Raw genomic sequence first — 27616 nt, 5'->3', positions numbered from 1 at the left:
GGCCTTCTCCTCCCGGGCACACTGTGGCCAGGGGGTGTGGGAGACCTGGGCTGGGCTCCCCCCGACTGCTGCCGAGCAGCCTTGGCCGGAGCCCCCTCTGTGCCAGTGGGGTCGTGGTGGTGCTGGGTGACGTTGTAAAGTGATCGTAATGTAACCGTACCTAGGGGTTGGCGGGATGGAACTTTTAAAACACGCACTAATTCGAAACACGCTTGCCTTTGACTTTATACAGCTCGATAACGGAGCCTTACCATCCATAGTCAACGGGTCTACTGTCCCTTCGGGATCCACCCTTCCAGGACCACCCAAAATATCTTTGGCTGGGTAAGGATTAAAAGCAGTCAATTGTCGCTTTCTTTAATGTCAGAGTTTAAGAGGCTCTTGGGTACATTTGTGATTTTATCGTAAGTCGCAAAATCAGCTTTGCCTGTAAACCTTCCTGACCTCTCGAGACTGTGTTGTACGTTGAGTGGTGACAGTAACAACGTGGCCGCGTGTGTCTGGTGTGTTGTGGCCGGAGAGGCTTCCGCGGTGCCCGCTGGGCCGTGCCAGTGTTTCAGAGGCTCGCTGCCGTTCGTAGCTCTGTCTTGGGTTCACGTCAGTTTGAACTGAGAGGCTCTATTTCCTTCTTGGCTGTCATCAACGTAAGTGATGGTGTGGCAGTCACCTGGCGGTGGTCTTGGTGTGCCTTTAGCCCTTTGCCAGCCCCTGCCCGCCGTGGCCTCCCTGCTGGGTCAGCCCCCACTCAGTGGCAGGCGCGAGGCACACGGTCTCCACGTGGGCACGGGCTGCACTAAATCTGGGATCTCGTCTTGCCCTTTTAAAGTCATGTCTCCGATTGTAACTAATTAAACTAACCAAGCTGGCTGGAACTTTGTCCAGTTAGCGTTCATGCGCTAACCTTGGATGGGGCACCCCTTTCCGCCCCATCCATCGGGCCCTTTAATTGCTTGTGGAGATCAGTGTATTCCTGCCTCCGCGAGTTTGGGGCGCACGACCTGATGTGGTCGGACAGCCCAGGGCCCGAAAAGAAATCAGGCCAAGCAATGCAGGAAATGTTCCCTGGGGCCTCTGGGGCCCTCCACGTCCCTGTGGGGCTTGTGGTGGGAGGAGAGGTGTCTGGGGGCAGTTGAGAGGCCAGGCGAACCGCTTGGCGGGGTTCTGGGTTTCTCGATGCCTTCCCCTCCGCGCGGTCGCTGGGCAGTGTCGGTGGCTCCCATGGTTCCCTGCTGCTGCTGTGGTTTTAGCAACCGGTCTTTCCGGGGGGGGGGGAGGGGGTGTAACGGGGCAGTCGATGACTTTGCGTTAACTTAATGAGGTCCGGCTGTGTGGAGCCCCTGTCCTTGCTTCCCTCTTGGTGACGGATCCGTGAGGGTGTGGTCGCTGTTACCGAAACTGGTCCTACCTACCATCATGGGTCTTCACGTCCCCGGACAAGCAGCCGCCACCTGGGCGACGCCTCCCATCTGTGGTTACACGGCGTGACCTGTGACGTCACCATCCCGAAGACACTCCCTTTATCTTTCTTGTGGCCCCGGGAGCATCTGGCCCATGGTATTGCTTCACGACGTGCTTTGGTGTGTCTGGCACCATCGAGGGGATTTGGCTTTTCTAATGCTTTATTTCAGGTGTGTGCTCTTGGGGTCACGGTGCCATCCGGGGTTCCTCTGTGACTCGGCCGACCCACATTTTCCCGGGGGAGCAGTAAGGAGGGAGCTCTCTGTGCGGCCCGTCCCCCACCGTCTGCCCAGGCTCTCCTAGGTTTGCTCCAGCAGTCACGTATCTTTCTCTATTTCGAAGGACCTGTGCGGGTCATACAAATATTCTTCCCTTACAAATGATGTGCCGGGAACCACACGGGCTTTCTGTTTGTGTTTCGTTGCTGCCAACAATGACTTGATTCGATGTCACTCGACTGAACGGCCCTGGTGATGTGTATCCCCACCCTCCGGTACCGTTGGTGAAAGTGGCATCTGGACGGTACTCAGGACTGTGCCGTTTGTGGTAAGCGGGCGGTCCGAAAGCTGCTGCTGTGGGGCTCTGTGCGAGTTCCCAACCACGGCTGAGCTGCGCTGCCTCGTCACCCCCTTAGGTGCTCATTAGTTTCCTCTCTGACTTCCGCAAGATAATGAGGTCAAATAAGGTCTGAAGACATCGGAAGGGGAGCTGCGTCGGCTCCGTTGTGTCTCTCGCCCAGCACATGACGTGGAGGCAGGCCAGCCGTCCTCCAGGGCGAGCTCACCCCGTCCTCACTCTTTCCAGTTGGGTGGTGAACTGGCTAACTTATTAACTAGCTTGTCATATCAGTAAAAATATCCCTTTAATAATTCATGTCCCGTCACCCCCGTATGGCTTTAGTAATCTTGTTATCAGTCGGGTGTCCGGGTGAATTCGGATACGTCGTAGACGCTACTATTTTGGGCAACGTCACGAGCGTTACAATAAAGAACATTCACGAGTCTGTTTCTCTGAAAACTCCTTTCTTAAAGACGAGGTCATGTCGCGGTGGTGCAGTTTATTTATCGTGCTCTTCTGAGGCAGAGTCGTGCAGATCTCCCCCGACTCGGTTGTTTGCAGGGTGGTGGAAGAGCGTAGACAGGTGTTCTTGGAGCCATGGGATTTTCCAGTTTAGTTCCCGTCCCCAGCACGACTGCCCCTCGTACGCTCTGTGCCCACCCCTGACGTGGTCTCTTCGCTCCCGCGGCTACGGCAGCCGAAACACCCCTGTGACCGACGGGGTCCAGTTCTGTCTCCTTCCAAAGTCGTTGGTTTTGCGTTAACTTCTTCCATCTATACTAAGCCACCGTTTCTGAATTTTATATCCTTTACAGTCGGTATCGAATCGTGTGACAGCCGATTCTACGATACCTTCTGTCCTCCGAGTTGTCAGTTGTGTGTATCTCATGTTCGAAATTATTGGCTGGATTCCTCCAGGGCTGGCACTATGAGTTCTTACGGTAAAACCGTGGCTGGCGAGGAACCTGTTGTGCGAGCGTCCCGCAGGACGAGCAACCACTTCCGATAAACCTTCGCTTGATAAACGAGCGGCGTCTTGCAACACGAGTAACACGTGATGCCGAACGTCACATGATTACATCGGAGCCAATGGTTCTTGAAATTCGCTTTGATATACGAGTGCTTTGGATGCCAAGCATGTTTCCGGAAGGAATTATGCTCGCAGACCAAGGTTCTGCCGTGTAGTTTTTGGCGCTCCCTGAAGCTCTTATCACAGTTCCGACCACGTGACAGTCTCTCAGGAAACGCCCGGTGGCATCTTCCTGATACTGGACATTTGTCGAACTGCACTCTGTCCTCCCACAACTAAGGCAGGTCACCCCTGGGCTGTCCCCATGCGCCCCCACCCCATCTCTTAAAGGGAACGACTTTGGTTCCTCCGGACAGGCACTGCGAGGCCACGCTGTGCCCCATTGTGGGCGCAGGTCTGAGAGGGCCGAGGGCAAGGGCAGCGGAGTGGGTGTCCCCACCCCCTCCTCGGAACAGCCCCCGTTCGATCCCGGGGGCACAGGCCAGGGCGTAGTACGGCCAGATCTGCCACCTCTGGGCACCCGTGGGGACAGAAGTCGGCAAGTGTGCTGTCCGCGAAGGAGAAGAGTAAACTAGATGAGTAATGAGTTAATATGGCATTCAGGACACAGTTTGGGCGCATTGTATTAAACATGGGAGGATCTCTGCAACTACGAATTAGCAGCTCACCCCAGAGCCGGCTACCAAGTGTGGGGCAGGGGTGTCACGAAACAGAAGCCCAGACAGGCAGGCTGCTGGGGCCAAGGGGTGCCGGGTGAAGCGTGCCAGCGCAGGAGGGACCCCGGCCAGGGCACACGCGCTGGGATCCGGGACGGGCCTCAGTCCTGTCCTGACTCCCGGAGTTGAGTGTGTGAGTGGGCAGAGTGCGGTAGCCACGGAGCGAAGGGCACAGAGCGGTCCCCGTGCCGTGTGGTGGCAGGAGACTGTCGGCCACCGTTGGCTGTGCCGAGCACCTGCTGTAGTTCCTGTGGGAAGCCCCAGACCGGAGCAGCCGGGGGGACGCAGAAGCGAAGCCTGCCCGCGCCATCGCGGGGAGCGCGCGGCCCCGGGGAGGGGAGCGCACGCGCCCCGGGACAGCCCCGTCGCGGCTGGGGTTCTTGTGCAGGTGCTGGTGTCCACGCCGTGGCGGTGAAACGTCTCACGCCACCGGAACAGGGGGCAGCGCCGTCGGGGGCAGCGCTGGGGAACCGCTCCCGATTTGCGATTTGCGCACCCACAGCTGCCCCCCGCGGCTGGCGGCGGTCAGGACACGTTAGCCTCGCCTCTGACGCCCCTGCAGACGGCCTCCAGGCTAATCCCCGGAAGAGTCAGGAGGGAGGTCCCTAGCAGCCACACGGCAGGCACACCCACGCTTGCTGTGACACTGCGGACGGCCCCAACACCGCGGGGACGATAGGAGATGATGGCTTTCCTGTTGTCTCGCTCATATCATCCGTTGGGATTCAGGCTTTGGGAAGCACACAGTGAAAGGAGCTGTTTGGTGCGAGGGGCCCCACACAGTCGGGGTTTAAGCAGATCGAGGGAAGGAGCTCCCAAAGTCTTCGCGGGGAGGGACCCGCTCTGCACCCCCGGCTGCACGGGTGGCCTCGCGGGCTGGGACCGGCCAGGCCGGCTCCGTCCTGCGAATGGGCACGCCAGTCCGTTTGTGATCAGGCCCCAGTGACTGAGACCGATAGCTGTCTGCTGTTGCGATTTTCAGTTTCTGTTCAAAAACGCCAGATGCTTAGCTAAGTCTCCTTTGAAAGAGTAACGATCTGAATACATTTTCTTTTTTAATCTTTGTAGAGTAACTCTTAGTTCATGGGACACAAAGTCTAAAAAGCCATGTAACTGTACCAAATCCCAGTGTCTGAAATTGTAAGTAATCACAAATCCTTCATTATTAAATAGAAATAAGGTTGTTTAGAAGCCAGTAAGTGGAGCAGAGCCCAGCTGAGCCCCAACGGCCGCGTCCCCACGCTCACTGTGGGCCAGAGCCACAGGGACGTCGCGCTTCCCGCATAAGCCCGGGTCGGGTCTCGGGATTATCTGGACCAACGCGCAGGAAAGGACCCCGCCTGTAACTTCCCCGGGTCTTGGTTTCCCCACCTGCCCCTCGGACGAGTGCCGACCGCGGCCCCCTTGCTGAGCGTTAACCCTAACATTTCCGCATCCTGGTTTTTACCGGTTCGAGGAACTGGTTAACTCAGTATTGAATTTTCTCGGAAAAATTTCCCCCCGGGGAGGCCAGCTCGCAGGAGCCTCGGTCGGGGGTGGGGGGCGGGGGGGCGGCGGGGCGGGTCCCGCGGCAGAGCCGTGGGCCGGGACCTCGTCGCTGCGGCTGGCAGCTCGTGGCCCCGGCATCCTCTCCTGCCCTGCCACGCGTTCACGCTGCTCGTGGTGTCTCCCCTGCTCCCAGCTGTGCCCGGTCTCTGCCCTGATGGCCTCCTCAGCGTTGAGGGACACGTTGGAGGGACAACCACCCCCGTCCGCGTGTCTGACACCGTCTGTGCGTGATTTCCCCTTGCAGCGCTCCCGCTGAAGTCACTGATGGGACGGTGACTCGGGGGCGCACGAGTGGGGGTAGAAGTCCACAAGAGCGAGAAACTTGGTTCGCTGACAAGAGCAATTCATTCTCCAGAAGGCAGTGCCGAGGTCTAGGGTCGTCCCTGGGCAAGCGTTTGAGGTGCCGCGGGTTTAGTGCACGGATGCGAGTCACACACCTGTCTGAACGCCGCGGACGCGGGGACACCACTGCCGTGTGGCCCTGGGCGAGGAGGAAGGACAAGGGAGGGACGTGTGACGCCGTCGAGCCCAGCGGCCTGCCCAGACGGAGACGGTTGACGCGTGGGGGACACGGGGCGGCGTGTGGAGCGGACAGGGCCGGCAGGGTGGCAGGCCGGGCTGCAGTCTTGTTTGGGGACCGGGAGGCCAGATGGCCCGTGGGGCCTGGAGCGAGGGGGAGACGACAACCGGGGACGAAGTGAGGGGACCCCTGAGGACTTGGAGGTCAGGCGAGGCTCCGAGAAGGGTTTAACTCACTGATGACCTCACGACGGAAGGCCAGAGAAGTAGCTTCTCGCCTGGAAGCAGCTTTCCCGACTGATGGGCGACTGATGCGTTAAAGAAAGAACTTACCGCCCCAAGTGGGCGTGGTCAGCACTGGAACAAAGAAGGAGGTTCAGAGCGTGTCCTGTGCTGTCCAGAGAAAGGAGGCACTGTCCCCGGGGGACGTGGGCACTGCCTTCCTCCGTGTGCAAGAGACTCACAGCCCGCACGCCGTGCTTCAGGTCCCCCGCCCTCTGACCGGGGGGGGGGGGGTTTAGCTCCCTCGGTAGCTCCGCGCTGAGAGGCCAGGGCCCTCGGATAGAGGATGTGAGCGTGATGGGCACCGGAAGGGATGTTATTTCCAGCAGAAGTGAACACCTGGCACTCTGATCCGTGTTCTGATCCGTGTTCTGCTCCGTGATTTTTTTTTAAGTAGTTCCCTTTTACTCTTCTGTTGCTGCTACCTATGCCTTTTTAAATATTTTTTGTAACGCATTTCAGGCATGGATTTTGCCTCGTAATTAGTTTATAAGAGCATTGGTTGTGAAAGCCACCTGGATGACAGGATGTTTTGATGCAGACAGTGGCCTAAGTGTGGAACTCTGGGCCTCTGGACGACGACGTCGTAGAGCAAGGAGGGGAGCTGCAGGGACGACGGAGGGTCTCTTCCTGTCTTCCTGTGTCCTGAGCACAGTCGGGCTTTATGAGTACGGGTGCTTTCCAGGGCAGTTTTAATGAATCAGCAAATCCAAACAAGGCTGTTTAAGTATCCTTTGGTGCAGTTCAAGTTGTGCTGAGATGCCGGGTAGGATTTGTTGGGAGCACTTATAGTATCCACTGATCAAATCTAAATTAAAACAAAAACAAAACTAAATCAAGATTTTAATCCCAGATCGGCAGTCTCCATATTGGGTTTTCAAATGGCCTTCTGTCTCTGATTAAACAGGTTCATGAACTAAATCAGCTAGAATTTTGTGGCTAGAAGATCAACCCTGGGGGGTCGTTTCGTACAGTCTCGTGTTTCTGACCGGTGCTTTGGCTTCCTCCTCTTATGTTTAAAAATATTAAATACTTCCTTCATCCCTATGCAAGAACTCCTAATCCTAATATTTATAGAGTCCTTGCTTGTCTGCTGCTGGTGCTGCCTTCTCTTGATTTTTCACTCCTGGTTTGTTGCCTCGTGTATTTGGTGGGTTTTCAAGCATCGCGGATTATACCCATTGGGACGGTATCCGTGGGGATTCTTCGAGGTTGGCCGGAGGGGCCGTTCCTTCAGAGAAAGTTCATGTTTGCTCCTCCACTGTGTAGCTCTCGGAGCTGACCCCCACCGCCTTGGGTGTGCCCTGGGCTGTGCGTTCGTATACGTAAAGCACTTAGAGAAACGGCTGGGGGACTGTACGTGCTCCTAAAGTGTTTGCCACTGCCGTGGTCATCCCGCCTCGCCCCTCCTCGTAACAGTTCAAACCAAAGCCTTGGCCTGTCGGGCTCGGCAGACGCCCTACGCTGTCAGCTCCAGCTTGCCCCGCTGAATTTTTGTGTCTCTTACTTTCTGGCCTCTGAGGGGTTTCCTCGTTTCCTTAAATTTCTTACCAGCTCAGATGTGCATCTAAAAAGGTTTAAAAGCTTGTTTAGTTATTTATGTTTATTTTTTAAACATTTATTTTTGAGAGAGAGAGAGAGACACACACACAGAGCGTGAGCAGGGGAGGGGCAGAGAGAGAGGGAGACTCCGAATCCGAAGCCAGGCTCCGGGCTCCGAGCCGTCAGCACAGAGCCCGACGCGGGGCTCGAACCCATGAACCGTGAGATCGTGACCTGAGCCGAAGTCGGACGCTTCACCGACTGAGCCCCCCGGGCGCCCCTAAAAAGGTTTCAGATATTTAATGCCAGTGTTTTAACGAATTTGTCAGGATGGCCAGTGAGTTAAGAATAAGTTTAGAACGTATGTTGTCTTAGATTTTTTCAAACACGTTAAGACTCCACAATTCTAGGATACAGCGTGCCTCCGGGAAGTGAACACACCACAGGGCAGCTCAGGTATTTTCTTGAACAGTGTCATCCCCTTCCCTAAGCCATGGAGTAGGATTACCCAAAAGCGTTGACAGGCTGCCGTCTTGCCAGCCCCCAAGCACCTCGAGAACAGCGCCTTTAACAGGTGGTGCTGCTTCCGTGGGTTTCACGGACAGAAGAGGGGCCACCTCACTTCACCTGGGGGCAATGGATGTGGTTTCCTAGGCAACAACGAGAGTCGACTCCGGAAGGGGGGACGCTACAAGTCCCTAGAGCGAGAACACGTAGACCGCGTGCGACGGTGGTAACAACGCGTGACCACCTGGGAACGAGGCGCCCTCCCAACGACCGCCATCCACATCCATCCGTCAACCAGCCGGCAGTCCGATTTTCTGCCACCGGAGACTCGGAACCCTGGAGTCTGGGTCGAGCGAGTCTGCCGAGCGGGGGAGCCTCAGACCGGAGAGGATGACGCTTCCCCCGCTCTCTTGCTGCCGCCAACTTGGGCAGACCGGTCCGGGCCTTTCCGGAGAGCAAAGCAATTTTGCATAGACGGGCAGGTCCACATAAGTGGCGAGAACAGGAGTGGGAGTTCACTTGGGCACCGAGGTATTTGTCCTGACCCAACACGTGGGGTTTTCAACCCAGACGGCGCTCTGACCCTGCGGAAGGGGGCACGGACGGTCGTACTTCTCACGAAGACAGGGACAGCGCGTAAGGTCTGAGGTCTACCAAGCACTCGGTACACGTGGTTTAACGTCAGCACTGACTGCTGATGGACAGGCGTTTTAAGTTTAATGCGGTCAAAATTGTCACTTGTCTTTATTATTACTGCCTTCTTGTCCAAGAAGTCCAGACATACCCCAAGCTTAAAACATTTTTTTTCATGTTTTTATTTATTTTTGAGAGAGAGAGAGACAGAGCGTGAACAGGGGAGGAGCAGAGAGAGAGGGAGACAGAATCCGAAGCAGGCTCCAGGCTCCGAGCCGTCGGCAGAGAACCCGACGCGGGGCTCGAACTCACAGACCGCGAGATCGTGACCTGAGCCGAAGTCGGACGCTTAACCGACTGAGCCACCCAGAGGCCCCACCCCAAGTTTAGTTGTGCTGTTAGAGTTCGTCCTAGAGTTTTAAAGGTTCGCTTTTCCCCATCGGGACCTTAATGCACCTGGAATTGACTCTTATGAATGGCGTTAGGTAGGGGATCTGATTTCGTTTTTGTTTTTTTCTTCGATATGTGCAATTAATTGTCTAGCACCATTTATTGCAAAGCCCTAACACAGTCCCGAGCGATCTGCAGGGGTTTCCCGTCGGCTCTCGGGGTTTGGTGTCCGTGTGCGGGTCTGGATCCCGCCCCAGGCGTGGGTCCCCCTTCTTAGTTGTAAGGATTCGTCTGTAGATTTCCTTCACTTTTGTATTTAGACACTCATCTTGTCCGCAAATAACGGCCATGACGTCTTTCCTCAGCTTTATACTCTTTTCCTTTTTCTTGCCTTATCCCCTTAGCGAGGGTCTCTACCACCGCGATGAAAGCAAGTGCCCACAGCGGTTACTAGTTGGCTCCTGGTTTTACTAGTAATATTTCCAACATCGCTTGCCCTAAATAAGATATTTGCTGCAGGGTTTTGAGGCCGTATACCCGAGGCGTGCCTGAGACGTACACCTGAGTCATTTCGGGGCTCGTGCGGCGGCTGTCAGCGTTGGTGTGTTGGCCTCCCTTATCGGCTGCCCCAGCCCTCCCCTTCACCTTCATTCCAGCCACTGGGGGAGACGAAGGAGGGTGCAGGCACACTTCTCACCTTTCAAGGCATAACCAGAAACGGCCCAAATCACTTCCGCTCACACTCCGTTGGCCAGAACCTATCACGTGCTCAGACCAAGCTCGGTAGGAAGCTGGGAAATGTCGTCTTGAGTGGAGCCAACCACGTGCTCGGCTGGAATTGGTGTTGCTGTAGAATAAGGGGGGAGTGGTTACCGTGGAAACATTGCTTCTCTGCCCCACACCCGTGTCCGGCTAAGGGGGGGTCTCCTCTTCCTGGTTCATAACACGCTTTCTTTTTTACTCCTCTTATAACTGAGCGGTGACTTGTATCAAAGGCTTTTCCCCGAATTTATGGCAATGATCATTGTTGTCTTCTTTTGATCTTACAGTATCATCCGTTACAATAAATTTTCTAATGTTAATCCACCCTTGTATGCTGGGGGGTGAACCCAAATTGATCACAAGGTACTGATTTTACCTTTTTTTGTGAACACTGCACGATCCGGTTTTCTAATATTCTGCCTAGGACTGACTGACTGCATGTTTTCTTGAGTCGGGTAGAGGTACAATTTTCCTTTCCCACTTTTTTCAAACTTTGGTTGTGGTGTCAGCACCAGCATTTTATATTGCCTGACAAAATGCATTATCGGGCTTCCCTATCCCCACTCCACCCTCTTCTGTGAAGCCTCTGAGAAAGCCTGGGTAAGGTAGCATTTATTTGTTCTTTGAAGTTTGATTGCACTTCGCCTATAAAACCATCTGGGCTGGAGGGCGCCTGGGTGGCTCAGTCGGTTAAGCGTCTGGCTTTGGCTCAGGTCACGGTCTCACGGCTCGTGGGTTCAACCCCTGCATCAGGCTCTGTGCTCACAGCCTGCTTCAGGTTCTGTGTTTCCCTCTCTCTCTGCGCCTCCCCTGCTTGTGCCTTCTCTCTCTCTCTCTCTCTCTCTCAAAAATAAATAAACATTGGGAAAAAAAACCCCATCTGGGCTGGGTGTCTTTGTGGGTTGGCGTGAGAGAAGGGGATGGGCTACTCAGTCCACTTTCTCTCGTGGTTATTGCTTTCTCTCGGTTTTTATTTCTTCTTGAGTCCATTTTAATATTTTATATTTTTCTTGAAAATTGTTGAATTCTCTAAAATGTTAAATCTACTCATATTCCTGTTTATATGTTCTTACATTGTTTTGAAAATTGTCTCTGCAAAGGGGAGCTTGGGTGGCTCAGTCAGTTGGGCGTCTGACTTAGGCTAAGGTCGTGATCTCATGGCCTGTGAGTTCGAGCCCCGCGTTGGGCTCTGTGCTGACGGCTCAGAGCCTGGAACTGCTTCTAATTCTGTGTCTTCCTCTCTGTCTGCCCCTCCTCCACTCACGCTCTGTCTCTCTCAAAAATAAATAAACATTAAAAAAAGATTGTCTCTGCATGTATCTTGTAAATTTTCTAATATTTTAGTTTTAATTTCTACTATCATTTGTTTGTACCCTTTCTCCTTCTAGATCTTTCCCACGAGGAGTTTGTCTATTTTGTCAGCCCGAGGCAAGCTTCAGGCTCTGAGCTGTTAGCACAGAGCCCGAGGGGGGTGGGGGTGGGGGGTGTGGGGGGTTGGGGGCGGGGTTGAACCCATGAGCTGTGAGATCATGACCTGAGCTGAAGTTGGACACTTAACCAACTGAGCCACCCAGGCGCCCCCTAACTGCCTATTTATTTTCATTCTTTCTTGTTTTTTTTAGGAAATGCCTTTAAAGGTTTAGATTAACCCTCTGCACCTGCTGTAATGCACCTACAACAATTGGTATGAGGCACTTTTGGTGTCACTCACTTGAAATATTTTTATTTATTTATTTTTTAATGTTGATTTTTAAAAGAGACAGAGCATGAGCGGGGGAGGGGCAGAGAGAGAGGGAGACACAGAATCGGAAGCAGACTCCAGGCTCCGAGCTCTCAGCAGAGAGCCCGACACGGGGCTCGAACCCTGGAACCATGAGATCGTAACCTGAGCCAGAGTCGGACGCTTCACCGACCGAGCCACCCAGGCGCCCCTAACTTCCATTCCTTTTTTAAGGCTCAGTAGTATTCCACTGGATGAATAGACCACATTCTGTTTAGCCCTTCATCTGGTAATGGACATATGGGTTGTTTCCACCTTTCGGCTGATGTGATTAATGCCGCTGTGAACTGTGGTGTACCAGCATCTGTTTGAGTCTCAGCTTTCAATTCTTTTGGGTCTACATACCCGGAAGTTGAATTGCTGGATTGTAGACTAAGTCTGTGTTTTAGCTTTTTAAGGAACTGCCATACTGGTTCTCCACGGAGGCTGTACCATTTGACATTCCCACCAGGAATGCACAATACCACTTGATTTTGTAGTCTCGGATTACAGCTTTTTCTTCGCTGCTTTTTGCCTGATACCCGCTTCGGGAAATTAGCACTAACGGCCAAGGTGGAGGGAGTTGAAAGTGAGATTAGTTAAGAGGCTATCACAAGAGTGTGGAAGAGGTGAGGAAGACCTGAACTAAGGCAGGGAGGGTAGCAATGAAGGAAAAACCCAGAGACTGAAGAGACATTTCAGACGTGTACATTTACTCATTCAATCCCACCAATATTTTTGAACGCCTGTGGTTTCAGGACTGAGGAAGACCAACATGAACAATATAGTCATGGTCCCTGCCCTCTTGGCACTCACAGCCTGATGGGGGAGATGGACGTGCATAAGATAATCATATCCATAAAGGTCAGGGTGGAAATACGGAAAATGTGGCAAAGGAGCAGTAATGGGTGTGTGCGGGTGGGCGGAGTTGACCAAGTGTGAAAGTCAGAGAAGCTTCCCTGAGGGAGGGGTGTTTGGATGAGGAGAGTTAATGAGGTGGAGGTGGATTGAAAGCGGGTGGCTAAGAGTGCTCTAGGCAGAGGAAACAGCAGGTGAAAAGGCCCTAGGGCAAGACAGGGAAGGGATACGGGGTTCTAGGAACAGAAGGGGGGCCAGTGCCACTGTTGGAGTATTGTTCATATTCCAAAATCTGTAAATTGATCTAAACGTTCAGTATAAAGAGAACTATTAAATAAATCATGCTGCTGCTACAGAGTGGGGGCACTTTGCAGTCATTAAAATGGTGTATGAATCTTTTTACATGGGAAACACTCATAATATTGATAAGTAGTAAAAGCAAGTTGTCATAGTGATTCCTGATATTGGTAAGTAATAAAAGCACACTGAAACAGTGTATAGAATATGACCTTGCTTTTGTTTGTCTTTAACATGTGATCAAACAGCATATGTTTATTTTGGTACGTTTTGTTTTAGAGAAAAAGTCTGAAATACGTTCACTGAATGATCATCTCTAGGGAGTGGGATTCTGGGTGATTGTAATCTTTTTCTTTGTGTTTATTTATACCGACACACTTTTGTTCAACCAATGTCATTCACTCGTATAAAGATAAAATTTAAAAAAAAAAGACATTTCTGAGCCGGAATCAGCAGACTTGGTAACTCCTTGGGAAAAGAGAGAAAGAAAGGTAACTGTCAGAAGGGACTCAGGATTATTTTAGCGGTAGACGGCACCACGGATGCAGAGAGGGAGCACGGCTTGAGCAGGAAGTGGTGGGAGAAGATTGCAAGTTAAGGCTGGACACTGAGGTGGAGGTAGAAACGTCTGAAAGGAAGTTGGAAATGCGGTTCCGGAACATAAGAGTGTTACAGCCCCTGAAGCAAACGTGCAGCGAAGGGGTCTTTGCATCTCCAGTGAGGAGGTCGTTGATTGCCTCTGAGAGCCAGTGGGGGCAGAGAAGAAGGTCCGAGGGCAGTAGGGTAAAGGGTGAATGGGAGACGAGGAAGAACAAGCAACAGATTTAGATAATCCTTTCATGCTGATGGCAGAAGAAGAAAACAAGGATTTTAGGGTAGGAGACAGAGCAGGTTTGGGGACAGAGATTTAAAAATCTTCAACTTAAAGTTAAAAAAAGCAGAGGGGCAAGAGTTAATCGATCAAACCACCCAGCAAAGTATGTAGGACAAGAGACGACATGTGCCTGGTCTGGACCTTGGTGAGTAAACATAGTTTGACTGGGTATAAAATTCTAGATTTTCAGTTTTCCTCTCAGAGCTTTGAAGATCTCGTTCTACTGTTTTCCATGATTTCTAACAAAAGTACACTGTCAATCTAGGTAACCTGTCTTTTCTCTCTGGGGCTTTTAAGATTTCCCTTTTGTCTTTGTTTTTTCTTTGTGTATATCTTTTGGGGGTTCGCTAACGTTCTGAAATCAGTGGATTCACAACTTTTGACAGTTCTGGAACACTTACATGTGTCCTCACTGCACACAGTCTCTTCATCCTGTAATGCTAATCTGCCATTTTCTGGCCTAACTATCCACCGTTCCTCATAACCTTTTTTCTGTATTAAAAAAATTTTTTTTAATGTTTATTTAGTTTTTTTTTTTTAATTTTTTTTTCAACGTTTATTTATTTTTGGGACAGAGAGAGACAGAGCATGAACAGGGGAGGGGCAGAGAGAGAGGGAGACACAGAATCGGAAACAGGCTCCAGGCTCTGAGCCATCAGCCCAGAGCCTGACGCGGGGCTCGAACTCACGGACCGCGAGATCGTGACCTGGCTGGAGTCGGACGCTTAACCGACTGCGCCACCCAGGCACCCCTTAGATTTTATTTTTAAGTAATCTCTACATGGGGCTCAAACTCACAACCCCAACATCAAGAGTTGCACGCTCCACTGACTAAACCAGCCAGGTGCCCCAACACACGTAGAGTCTAAAGAGCCAAATAATTCTACAAGGCTCGTGAGGAAGAATGGTAGCTCCCTGATAATTGTCCCTTATTTTCTGACCTCCAGGAATTTTCGACTCTCTTAACAGAGTCTTTTAATATTCGCCTCCATAAATGGAAGTAACCTACCTGCTTTGCTAAGCTTGGCTTTTCAACTTGGGAATAATCTCATTTCTGTACCATGGAAGATGTGGGTTTGGCTGTTTCCGCCCTGCCACCCTGTCAGCTCCCTGCCACCATTTCCCACACCCAGACATCAGATGCCCGTGGTTAGATCAGTAGTCTTTGTATTTCACAACTAGGAAAACACTACTCTCTGTGGACCTTGATTAATTTCCTTTCCTGCCCTTCTTCATCTTTTCCCTTGAGTTAATACTTGGTACTCAGCTTTCTATGTACATGACACTAATTTAAACCTTAAACTGCGCTCTGGGTATTTAACTGTCTTCCCGCCATGGACAGTGTGGCTTCCAGGCCTGATGTGCAGCTCTGACCTTGGACTCCCCTCTGCCGCCACGCCCAGGACTTCCTCTGTGTCCTCCTCAAGTCTGATTCCCCGGCTCTTGGATCCCCCTTGTCGTCCTCGTTTGACTCTGCGTCGTTTGACGTAGCGCATCCTCCGGGGCGTCCTTTGAGAGCGTGCAGAGAGATCGTCCCATGTCTAAACCCGTCAGAGCCTGTCCTCAACGCCTAGATGGTTATTTTGGAGTTGGAGTTCCAACTTTAGTTCAACTTCAGTTTTTCTTCAGAATTTGGAAGGCTTTGCCACCTTTTCTTCTAGTTTCCGGTGTTGCCATTGAAGTTTTGATAGCATTCTCGTTCTTGCTGCTTGTATGAAATCCGTTTTACTCTTTCTAGAACCTCGTAGGATCCCGTCTGTGTTCCCGGTGCTCTGAAACTAGGTGATGAAGTCTTGCTTTGGGTCTCTTTCACCTCTTGCGCTGGCCACTTGGCAGTCCTTTTACTCTGAAGAGACGTGCCCCTTAGTTCTGAGAAATGTTCCTAAATTATTTTCTGCCCTTCATTATTTTCTTAAGGTATATTTATTTATTTTGAGAGAGAGAGAGAGAGAGAGAGCACGTGCGTGTGCATGAGCGGGGGAGGGGCAGAGAGAGAGGGAGAGAGAGAATCCCAAGCAGGCTCCACACTGTCAGCGCAGAGCCTGAGGTGGGGCTCGATCCCATGAACCGTGAGATCGTGACCTGAGCTGAAATCAAGAGTCGGTCACTTAACTGACTGAGCCACCCAGGGGCCCATGTGCCCCTTTGATCGTAAAACTCTTCTCTTTCCGGACCTCTAATTGTGAAAATTTTGGACCTAGAAAACTCAGCCTGTGTTTTCGCTTCCCTTTTTCGGTGGGCACTCTAGTTTTCATGCCGTCTGTTAAGGTAGGTAATCCTCTCATGTGATTGCTTCTTTATTTTCCAGAACATCATTTTTATAGTCTGTTTTTTTTTAAGTATCATTTTCTTGTTTCTTAATTCGTCCAAAGCCGTTGAGGCCCTCGCTCCCCCCGTTTCCGTTTAGTCCTCTGTCTTTCAGGTCAAAATGTTCCCTGAAATGTGTGCGGATCTCCGGCTGTCACACTGCTCACACTTAAGAACGAGGCGTAAGCTGCCTGGGGACTCTCCGTGCATCAGTGGGGACCTGCTCACTGTGGCCGCACCGTCGGGCCGTGTGACTAAGCCATCTGTCTGTTGGGAAACTGCGGGACCCGTCCTCCCTGTATGTCGTTCTGGGCTGGCTGGGATCCTCGGAGAAGGCTTTTCCAGGGTGGTGCTAGGGTCCTAGGGGCCACGGGGCTCCACACTCACCTTTCCTCCTTTGATCCGTTGTGATCCCCCAGCCCTCACTTGTTTTACCCCAGAGAGTAATTTCGGTCTCTGGCCACGGTGATGGAGAGGGCGGAGGGTGCTGGAAGGGGGCAGGAGCCTGGGGGCCCGCGCCCCCCGAAATAGCATTTCCGCCAGTTCTCTTCCCATCCCACCCTCCCTGCGCTCCCGCCCCAGAGCAGCCTCTGGGCCCGCTGCTTCCCAGTCTTCAGAGCTGGCGCGCTCTTGAGTCAGTTCTCGGTACCTCTCTCCTCTGCTTTCCAGCCTCCTCCTCCTGTTCTCTCTGTCCCAGTGGAGTAGATGATTTGTGGGGAGTTTGCCCTTTAAGGGCCTGTGCTTTTTATGGGCATGTGTGTGTGTGTGTGTGTGTGTGTGTGTGTGTGTGTGTCTGGTGCACCTCCCACGTTCGGTAGCCCGGATTTTGTCTTCTGTCTCCTGAATGAGCAGGCTCTGGGTCACCAGGGACCAGCAGATGCCCCAGGACAACCCTTAGCCGCCACAGAGCCATGCCCCCCGCCCCCCGCCCCCCGCCAAGTTTGCAGTTTCTTCTTCTTCTTCTTCTTCTTCTTCTTCTTCTTCTTCTCTTTTTAAATTTATTTTCGAGACAGAGAGAGACAGAGGTGAGCAGGGGAGGGGCAGAGAGAGAGGGAGACACAGAACCGGAAGCAGGCTCCGGGCTCCGAGCTGTCAGCACCGAGCCCGACGCGGGGCTCGAACTCACGAACCGTGAGATTGTGGCCTGAGCCGAAGTCGGACGCCGAACCGACTGAGCCCCCCAGGCGCCCCTGCAGTTTCCTGTTTATTTCACCTCTGATGATCTCTTGTACTCTCCTCTTGGCTTGACATGCATTTAAAAATATTATTTAAGAAAGTTAAAACCATACACGAAAGAAGAATAACGTTTATGAATTCCGTAACGGCGAGGCTGGTACGGACATCCGGCCACCGTGGTGTCCAACAGAGGCCCCTCCCGGCCTCACCCAGCACTGGACGGGAAGCAGGGCCACACGCTGTCCCAGCTCCCCTGGGCGACCCCTTGAGACTGGCAGCTTAGATGCCATGACTTCCATTTTAGTGCTCAAGATGCGACAAATAACCCGCAGCAGATAATGTGGGGACCTGGCGGCAGAGCTGGTGTGACAGACGGATTTGAAGCCCTTGTCGATGCCTCATGCTCTTGGAAGAGAGCGGTGTGGGACCCGTCGGGGAGGAGAACTTGCGAAACCTCCCCGGGGGGCCGGTTGTGGGTAAGACGGGGGGAGTCCGTGCCTCGACACTGAATTCCCACGCGAGGCGAGGAAGGCGTCTCAGCGCGCAAGCCACAGGCCCAGCCACGCTGACCGCTCTGCGAGGTCGTCAGCACGGCCACCTGTCACCGGCCGTTGCCTTTATGACTCCCGGAATCCCGGGACGCAGTGGCCGCAGTCTGGGAGGGATTCCGCCACCAAAGCTGTTCTGCAGAGCGGGGATCCACGAACGCCCTCCCGTTACAGCAGGGGGTGACACGTGTGTGTCTCCTGCTCGCCAGCGGGGGCCGCTCCTGGGGGCGGGGGGCGTCGGTGGACGCCCGGTCAGAGGTGGGGGCAGCGGCTGACGGCGTCCGGGAAACCGTTTTGCTTTGCAAACTCCTACATTACGAAACGAGTGGCTCTGACTCGTTTCTCTCTGTCCTCTTGGCCGCTGGAGGGCATCGCCCCGGGTTGTAGCTCTCACCAGGAAGGCGTCAGAGGCGTCTAAGCGGCAGCCGTGTGGACTGCGGCACGCCGGCTCCTTTCCCGTGCCCACTGCTGTCGATGGCGATCGCGGCCTCTGAGCCGCCGTGTCGTTGCTTCACAGGTACTGCGAATGCTTTGCCAGCGGGGACTTTTGCCACAACTGCAACTGTAACAATTGCTGCAACAACCTGCATCACGAAGTCCAGCGGTTCAAGGCCATTAAGGTGACCACTTCCCACTGACTCCGCGCGTTCTAACGGTCTTTAAAAGTGCTTGAGGGGGCGCCCGGGTGGCTCAGTGGGCCGAGGGTCCGACTCTTGGTTTCGGCTCAGGTCACGATCCCGGGGCCGTGGATCGAGCGCCGCGTCGGGCTCCACCCTGAGCGTGGAACCTGCTTGGGATTCTCTCTCTGCCTCTCCTTCTGCCCCTCGCCCTGCTCTTTCACGAACGAACGAATGAATGAATGAATGAATCACACACGTGCATGAGATACTCACAAAACTTACCTCCAGAGATCCCCGAGGGTGGGGTATTGGCTCTCGAGAGAGCTGTCGGGAGAGCGGCAGCCAGAGAAAGATCTTTGTTCCCCACCGTGTGGGATGGCTTCGGTGGAGGTGCCGACTTAAGAGCGTGCAGATGTCCACTTTGTCCTGATTTGGGGTTCAGAGATTTGAGTCCTAAACTCGATCATGTGGGAGACAGGCCGAGCTTGGAGGGTGGCGTCTGAGAGGGGTAGGAGCCGGCTGGATGGCGAGCTGGCTGGGGCTCTCAGCCACGACATGTGCCCAGTGTTTATTCTCTGTGGCTTCCGGGTGAAGGGGGCGCATCTGGACTTTCCTCGGGGGGCCACGGCGGCTCTGTGGCCCCGTGTGCGCTACAGGCCGGATGCGGGAGCTCGCGGCTCACCCCTTCCCATGGGCATCAAAGATCATCAGAGAAGGGAGGACAGTCGGGCGTGGGGCGTGACGTTTTGGTGCCCCCGGTTTACAAAGGGAAGTCACGGGCCATCGCGTGTCGCCTTGAGGCTGTCATGCTCCGTTTTGTCCCTACGATAATTTAATTCCCCTCTTGGATTATAGACAGGTCACTTGAAAGTACCTTACCCATTTTGATAGAGCCAGAGCCATGGGACGGAAGAGAATGATGATGCCGCTAAACTTCGGTGGTGTGGCATTTTCTTTCTTTGGGGCTGAAAGGTATTGTCTACAGCTAAAAGTGTATAAAGTTTTATTTAAAAAGTGTTGGAATTTGGGGGGCGCCTGGGTGGCCCAGTCGGTTGGGCATCGGACTCGTGACTTTGGCTCAGGTCTCGATCCCGGGGTTGTGGGATCGCGCCCCACATCAGGCTCTGCGCTTAGGATTCTCTCTCTCCCTCTGCCCCTCTCCCCTGCTTGTGCACGGTTCTCTCTCAAGTTAAAAACAAAAAAATGTGGTTTTGAAAGCGTTGGCATTTTCAAGCATCGCTGGTAGGAACATACGATGGCATAAGCACGTGGGGAAATCGTGTGGCAATAGTTTCCGCAGCGGGACCTTTGCACGTGCTATGAGCCAGCAATGTTGTTCCTGAACACAGGGGCACCGGAAGCGTGCGTGAGTGTGCGTGAGCGCGCGTGCTCCACCGGGGACAGCCCAGTGTTGGTCAGCGGTAGAGTGGGAGAGAGCGGATGGTGAGAAGAAGAAGGGGAGTCTCGTGGGCGCCGTGCTGCTGATGCTTGCGCGGGGACAGCAGAGGGGGTCGGCACGGGGGTCCCCACCGGGTATGTTGATGGGGGGGAGTCACGGGGAGCCTCTGGGGCTGGGTCGTGCGCCATTCGTGACACCCCGCTGTCCCCCAGTCTCGCTCCAGGCCGTGCTGCCCAGGGGACCCTCTGCAGTGACGGGAGGGTCTTGTCAGACCGCACAGACCCTACGTGTTAACCCGTGGCTGGGGGGAGGGGAGCGAGGAGGGCAGGGCTGCTACCGTGACTTGCCTGGTGCTCGGATTGGCCTGAGTGACTTTGTCTGTTTGCTGTTGTCTTTTTAATGTTTTCATTTTTAATTTGTGAGAGACAGAGAGAGACAGAGCACAAGCAGGGGAGGGGCAGAGGGAGAGGGAGACCCAGAATGGGAAGCGGGCCCCGGGCTCTGGGCTGTCCGCACAGAGCCCGACGCGGGGCTCGAGCCCACGAACCGCGAGATCACGACCTGAGCCGACGTCGGACCCCCAGGCGCTGCTGTACCCAATCACTTCATTAAAAACGCTATGCCCGCATTTGTCTGTGTAGATAGATAGCGGAGAGATGGATAAAAAGTTAGAGCGGCCAGGATAAAAAGCCCAGCGAGCGCGTCGCGCGAGCAGGACGGGGCCCAGTGGCGGGGCCCCGGGCCGGGCGACCCCCTTCCGTCCCTTGCCATGTACTACTTAAGCTCTCGGGCCTCAGTTTCTTCATCTGTGAGACAGAAACAACGGTGGGGTTTACTTCCCGAGGCCGCTGTGAGGACTAAGTGAGGGAGTGCACGCAAACCCCCCGGGAAAGGTGCCCGGAACACGGTAGATGTTCAGTACGCCGTGAGCACAGCGCCACCTTCCCCGCTGTCTCGGGAAAAACATGCCGGGAAGGAGACACGGCTACGGGGACACCATCATCTTGTTCGCATCTTTACCATCCGGCGATTTCACAGTAACTACGTACACGACCTTGAACCTCGGGGCAGCAGTGGGGCAGCGGGGGGCGGGGGGGGAGCCGGGGGGAAGGCAGTGCCTTCAAGCGCGTGCGTGTGTTGGAACAGGACACGCGGGGCCCTTCCTGGAGGCCCCGTAAGTCTCGCGGAACGTTCTCTTGCCAGAACGGAGGGTACCTGACGGACTTTTGTGTTTTCTGCCTTAGGCATGTCTCGATAGGAACCCAGAAGCTTTCCAGCCAAAGATTGGGAAGGGGAAGCCGGGAGACGTGAAGCCTCGGCACAACAGAGGCTGTAACTGCAGGAGGTCAGGCTGCCTTAAGAATTACTGTGAGTGCTACGAGGTCAGTCGCTCTTCCCCGGGGCTGGTACGAAAACCAACAGGCCGGTATCTGGGCCTCAGTAACCTCTGCGGTTGAAAGAATTGTGTTTTACCGTAATTAAAAAAGAAGTCGGGTTCCGTCTGCTTCCCCCTAAGGTTTCTGTCGTGCACTCGTGTTAATCCGCATGAATTTCTCGGCGACCAGCCATGCTTTCCGAGTCAAGCAAATGAACCCGGGGCCCCTTCGGGAACCGGTCGCCCGCTCCGAGCCCAGCCCCCGGCGCCCAGCGGAGGCCGCCCGCCGCCCGGCCCCGCCCGCTCTGTGCGGGCCCTGCCTGGCAGAGCTGGGTGCCCAGGCCGGGCGCTCAGAGCCCAGAGCGGGCGGCGGACCCTGGCCGCCGGCCAGATGCTGGGACACGGCGGTGCAGACCGAGTTCCTGGACGAACCCGTTTCTCAAGGGTTCGGTGGCCGTGGAGGGGCTTGTTCCCGCCCTGTGGTTTCCCCTTTCCTGCCGCCTTTTCTGTCTCCTTTCTTGGTGTTGGAGGACAGGGAGGCAGAGGAAGGAGCCCGCAAGTCCCAGCAGCAAAGCAGCCAGGAAACCCTCCCTCGAAAGGCTCTCCTTTGGTTTGCTTGCCGTCTTGGGGGGGGCGCCTGTGAAGTTTACTTTTATTTATTTATTTTTTTAATTAAAAAAAAAAGTTTTTTTTAACGTTTATTTATTTTTGAGACAGAGAGAGACAGAGCATGAACGGGGTAGGGTCAGACAGAGAGGGAGACACAGAATCCGAAGCAGGCTCCAGGCTCTGAGCTGTCAGCACAGAGCCCGACGCAGGGCTCGAACCCACAAACTGTGAGATCGTGACCTGAGCCGAAGTCGGACGCTTAACCGACCGAGCCACCCAGGCGCCCCCTGAAGTTTACTTTTAAAAGGTAGTCACAGATGGTCAGGCTTCAGAAGACTCCTTGTGGTTCCGGGGACACGTGTTGGAAGATCTGAGTGAGCAGACCTAGCGATCCCCCGGCTAGGATTTTGCAAATACGGTCAGAAGTACTGCAGAGATGCCGAATTCAGCCAGCGAGTGGCATCGCCCCAGCAGAAGGATCTCCAGGCGCGGACGGCACCTCCAGCCGCCCTCCACGGTGCCCTCCCTGCCGCCCGAGACAGCGAGCCGCCCGTTTTCCGGAGGCCCAGGCAGATGCCCCGTATTCTCCAGAGTAGGCTAGAAATCCTGAAAGGCCTCTTGCTCAAGACACCCAGAGGTGCGGGTAAAACACAATGGATTCCTCTTGATGTGCGTCTCTGAGCTGAAGAGAACAGAGGGAAATCCCAGCAGCGTAAAGAAAGAGGGGGCCGGGAACCATAGCGCTGGGCAGGCCGGCGTCCAGACCGCCCAGCCGGCGTGAGAAGGGGTCGCCCGGCTGGCCGGGCCAGCTGCCTGGCGACAAGAAACACAAGAAAGTCCGCCCACGAGTAAGCAGGAAGGGCCTCTCCCAGAACACCCACCCCAGGCCTGCCCTCGGGGGGGGGTCTCAGACCCCACCCACCTGCGCGAGCTGGGCCACAGCAGGGCCTGCGCCACTGGGGCCCCCTGGGGGGGGGTCCCACGGGGCCCGTTCCAGATCACCGCAGTCAGGCAGCCAAACGAAGGTTTTGGCTTCCCAAGCGCATAGAAAAGTCGTGTCTATATTACACGTGGTCTGGTAAGTGTGCCGTAGCCTGGGGGCGAAAACACAACGTCCACGCCTCCGTTAAGAAATGCTTTGTTGGGAAAAAGTGCCCGCCACCATCTGAGTGCTGGGACGCCCTCACTGCTCACAGAGCACCGTCACAAAAATGTCAAGGCAACGACGAGAGAATGACCAAACTGCGACGCCGAGACACGAAGTGAGCCAATGCCGTGGGAAAAATTGTGTCGACGAACAATTGGGTCAAAAAACTGACCCTGGACGCAGGGTCACCGTAAAGCCTCCGTTTGTGAAAAATGCCGTATCTGCCGCGCACATGCCCACACGCTGTTATTTAAGGTCCAGACAGAATGTGTTGCTTTTTGCCGAATTACGAGCAGTCTAATTCCATTGAAGCGTTTTGTCTTACCAGGCCAAAATTATGTGTTCTTCTATTTGCAAATGCATTGGTTGCAAAAATTATGACGAAGGCCCAGAAAGGAAAACCCTAATGAGCATGCCCTACCATCCGGACGCTGGAGGGTTTGAAGGCAGCCCTCATTTGTCACCAACTGAATCCGCGGGACTGCCGCAGTTCACAAAAGACAGGTAGGTGCCGTGAACCCGCCGTCAGAAGAGGGGAAGCAGGTGAATTTGAGGAGAGTCGGTCTATACACTTGGAAAGCAAGTGCGTGTGTCCAGGGGGTGGGTGCGAGGGACGGGGAGGACCGGCAGCCCCCCGGGCTTGACCGGCCCTAGATGTCACCCCGTGTTTCCTCGGGGAGGGAGGGGTGCCCTGCCGAGACCGCTGTGTCCGACCTGTCCTGTATGTAAGTGGGTCGTCTGTTTTCGTCCTCGCCGAGTTACCTGCTCTGTGCGGGAGCCGGTGACGTTCTTTAACATACCAGGACGCGGGTCCCCTTGAACGTCTCAGGTGTCGCAGACACCCGCTGGGTCTGGAGTTCAGGACCGCGGCCCGTAACCGCCGTGTCTCTGCCAGGCGGCCCTCGTGCATCTCCTGGGAGGTGGTGGAAGGCACGTGCTCCTGCCTGCTGGCCCAGGGCGAGGAGGCCGAGAAGGAGCGCTGCTCGGAACGCCTGGCGGAGCAGATGATCCTGGAGGAGTTCGGGAGGTGCCTGTCCCAGATCCTCCGGATGGAGTTTCAATCCAAAGGGTTGGAAATCGAGTAGAGTTCGGTGGAGAAAACTCTGAAGGCACAGAGACGTCGTCTGGATGTGCCGGGGGGAGGCGAGCCGGAGTTTGGAAGGGTTGTTTAAGGGGCTGCGGGGAAGGGGGGGCAGCTTTCCGTCCGCATCAGGGTGCCGAGGGGGCTGGCGCAGGGGCCGAGGGTCTCGGCGATCAAAAGCCCCCTTTTTGAGGAAGTGCGGACGTGACACGCTGCTGTGTGGCCCTGGGGAGAGGGCGAGGACTCCTGTGATGTCGGGAGAAGCCTCTGCCCCGACGCCGAGGGAGGGAGGGTTGAAGGCTCTGCGGAGAAGTCTGTCCGTTCCTCCTGACTTCACCCCGTCTGGGCGGTTTTCCTCTGGAGGCTTCTCTGCCTAAAGAGCCACGGTGAGTTTTCGCTAGTAGTATTTTGAAATTAACTCTCCAGATGGGCTGCTAAGATACAACTCAGACTAGAGACGTACTGAATACCTTGAGGCGTCCCTGAGCGTGGACACTTTCCCAGGGTCGCCCGCAAACTCTCCGTCTCTCTCAGGGCCCCCGTGAAACGCGGGCGGTGGGGTTGCGGGTTATGGGACCAAAAACTATCTAGTTTCTTAGGTGTTTTCATTGGGTTGTGGAAAAGCTGTATCATCCAGTTAACTTTCTCCCTGGTTATTGTTCTAATATTATTCTTGTTCGTTAAAATACCGTTAAGATAACTGGTTTGCAGAAACCAGCAGGTGAGATTGGTTATTAAGTGGACTCTCTTCTGGTTCTGTTGTAAACAGCAAAGAGGATTAAAATGTTCAAATGCCTCCCCTTGTTGTAATTAACTCGGTCAGTGAACATATATACCCGGCAGGTGTCCGTGTTTATTGACAGTATCGGGCCCTCAGAGCTCGTTTAGAAAGCTCGTTTACAAGCCGAGCGGTGCCGGAAGCGCGGAGCCCTTGGAACAGCGAGTTCTGACGGGGAACCACAGAGCGGGAGGGAAACACCGAGTTCGTGGCCACTTCTTTCCCCCTCTGGCCCCTTGGGATGGAGACTCCGTGGGCACAATCCAGGGGCAGAGACGAGCACTGCCCGGGGGTGGTGGGGGGCTGTCCCCAGGCTGGCGCCCCGTTGTTCGTTGTCCGGGTGCATCCGGGGCGGAGCTGGAGGGGTGCGGGGGTGAGGGGTGGGGGGAGCCCCGCCCACTTCACCCCTGGGGCTGGGAGGGGCCTGGAACGGGCTTCCCGACCCCTTCCTGGAGGGTGGCCTGCCTTCTGCGTCGCTCCCCAAGTGCTGCCCACGGCATGATCTGCAGGCCAAGGCCACACCGCTTTTAGAAAATTCAGCATGAGGAGGGAAAACCGGAGCAGAGTTGCGGGCGAAGCCAGCCCAGAGGCATAAGTAGCACGACCAAAAGGATACATTACGTCTATTGTTGCGGGTAGAGAGCCAGTGCCTTGTAAAACCACATAAAAATAAAAGTGGCGTGTCCTCGTCTGTGGGTGTGGCTTTGCACAGTGTCTGTCCTGTACTACGTGACTTGGCCACCTCTGTGGTTAGGGTTAGATTATCCGGAGGTTTTGGGGGGTGGTTTTTTTGTTATTTAATTCAATTCGGACACTAACTGCCTGGACTTAGTGGCAGATCACACGAGGCCCTCGAGGCCGGCCCCCATTCGGACACCGGTCACGGCGCGGGGTCCCGGGTAACCCACACCTCTGTCTGCCTTGGCCGCAGGCGGCAAGGCCGTTCCCAGGGCCGCTCCTCGGGTCTGAGAATTTGCTGTAACAGCCCAGGAGCTCAGGGAGACACTTTTCTTACTATCCCAATTTATTATAAAGGACACAGATGGACAGCCAGAGGAAGTACGTTGCGGAGGGAGGGGGGGTTCAGCAGGGCCCTTTACAGATCCCTGCACCACTACCTGGAACTCTCCCACGGTTGGCCGAAAGCCAGCGGGGATGCAGCTTGAAACCACAATAGACAGGGGCGCCTGGGGGGCTCAGTCTGTTAAGCATCCGACTTCAATTCAGGTCACGATCTCACGGTCCGTGGGTTCGAGCCCCGCGTCGGGCTCTGTGCTGACAGCTCGGAGCCCGGAGCCTGCTTCGGATTCTGTGTCTCCCTCCCTCTCTCTCTGCCCCTCCCCTGCTCGCACTCTGTCTCCCAAAAATGTATGAAAACATTACATTATAAAAAAAAAACAACAAATCCCGCCACAGACAAATTATCGTATGAGCCACGTTGGAATACTGGTCTAGGGAATTGAAGGTGGAACTTTCATCTAAGAGAAAAATGGCACCCAGGGAATCGGTTTGGGGAACATACAACGCGGAGCATTGTCTGCGTATCTTTTTCAGTGAGGCGTCTGTCCAGGTCTTTTGCCCATCTTTTAATTGGGCTGTTCATTTTCTTACTGCTGAGTTTTTAGAGTTCTTCGTGTATTTTGGATGACAGTCCTTTATCAGATGTGTCCTTTGCAAAGATTTTCTGCCGGTTAGTGGCTTGTCTTCTCATTCGCTCAATAGTGGCCTTTGCCGAGCAGGAGTCTTACATTTTAACGAAGTCCCAGCTCATCACTTATTATTATTTCTTTATGGATCATGACTTTGGTGTTGTATCTAAAAAGTCATCTCCAGGGGCGCCTGGGTGGCTCAGTCGGTTGAGCGTCCGACTTCAGCTCAGGTCACGATCTCGCGGTCCGTGAGTTCGAGCCCCGCGTCGGGCTCTGGGCGGACGGCTCGGAGCCTGGAGCCCGTTTCCGATTCTGTGTCTCCCTCTCTCTCTGCCCCTCCCCCGTTCATGCTCTGTCTCTCTCTGTCTCAAAAATAAATAAACATTAAAAAAAAATTTAAAAAATAAATAAATAAAAAGTCATCGCCATACTCAAAGTCATCTAGATTTTCGACATTATCTAATAGCTTTCCAGTTTTGCGTTTCACATTCATGTGTAAGGTCTGCTTCGGGCTAATTTTTGTGACGAGTGTAAGATCTGTGTCTAGATTCCTTTCTTTGCATGTGGACGTCCAGCTGTTCCACCAGCGTTTCTTGAAAAGCCTCTTTTCTCCATCATGTTGCCTTTGCTTCTTTGTCAAAGAGCAGTTAACAGTATATAGGTGGGTCTATTTCTGGGCTCTCTATCCTATCCCATCGGTCTACTTTCTTTTGCCGACACCACACTGTCCCGAGCACCGTAGCTTTGTGGTAAATCTTGAAGTCAGGGAGTGTCAGTCCTTCAGCTTTGTTCTTTTCCTCGAATATTGTGTTGGATATTTCCTTTTTCCATGTTATTGGGTTTGATTTGCTAATGTTTTGTTGAGGATTTTACATCTATGGTTATGAGAGATCCTGGTCTGTAGCTTTCTTGTAATGCCTCTGGTTTTGGGATTAGGGTAATACCAGCCTCATAGAATGAGTTAGGATGTATTTCCTCTGCTCCTATCTCTGGGAAGAGATTGTAAAGAGTTGGAATAATTTTTTCTTTAAATGTTTGGTAGAATTCACTTGTGAACATATTAGGGCCCTAAATACGTGTTATTTCAATAGCTTAAAAAAACTAAACTTTTCATTTCGAGGTAATTGTAGATTCACAGGTATTTGTAAGAAATGATGCAGACAGATGCCGGGTATCCTTTGTCAAGTTTTCCCT

At 53.9% G+C, this 27616-nt stretch overlaps 1 protein-coding gene across 1 annotated transcript in view; it reads left to right on the top strand.

Annotated features, from left to right (window-relative positions):
- TESMIN (testis expressed metallothionein like protein) overlaps window positions 1-25046 on the top strand; it is a 35247-nt gene extending 10201 nt beyond the window's left edge. The window contains exons 5-9 of the mRNA XM_047072403.1: window positions 233-324; window positions 18282-18384; window positions 21028-21165; window positions 23243-23418; window positions 23810-25046. Coding sequence (XP_046928359.1) covers window positions 233-324; window positions 18282-18384; window positions 21028-21165; window positions 23243-23418; window positions 23810-23999 — 699 coding nt within the window. The 3' untranslated portion in view covers window positions 24000-25046. The remainder of the gene's footprint in view (window positions 1-232; window positions 325-18281; window positions 18385-21027; window positions 21166-23242; window positions 23419-23809) is intronic.
- The last annotated feature ends 2570 nt before the right edge of the window (window positions 25047-27616 follow it).

The sequence above is a fragment of the Lynx rufus genome, unplaced genomic scaffold (genome assembly GCF_022079265.1).
Source record: "Lynx rufus isolate CCGP_SWC_20201006 ecotype Redwood Valley unplaced genomic scaffold, mLynRuf1.p SCAF_9, whole genome shotgun sequence".
Classification (NCBI taxonomy): Eukaryota; Metazoa; Chordata; class Mammalia; order Carnivora; family Felidae; genus Lynx; species Lynx rufus.
The sequence above is the reverse complement of the archived record's forward strand: the minus strand, read 5'-3'. Positions and strand labels throughout refer to the sequence as shown.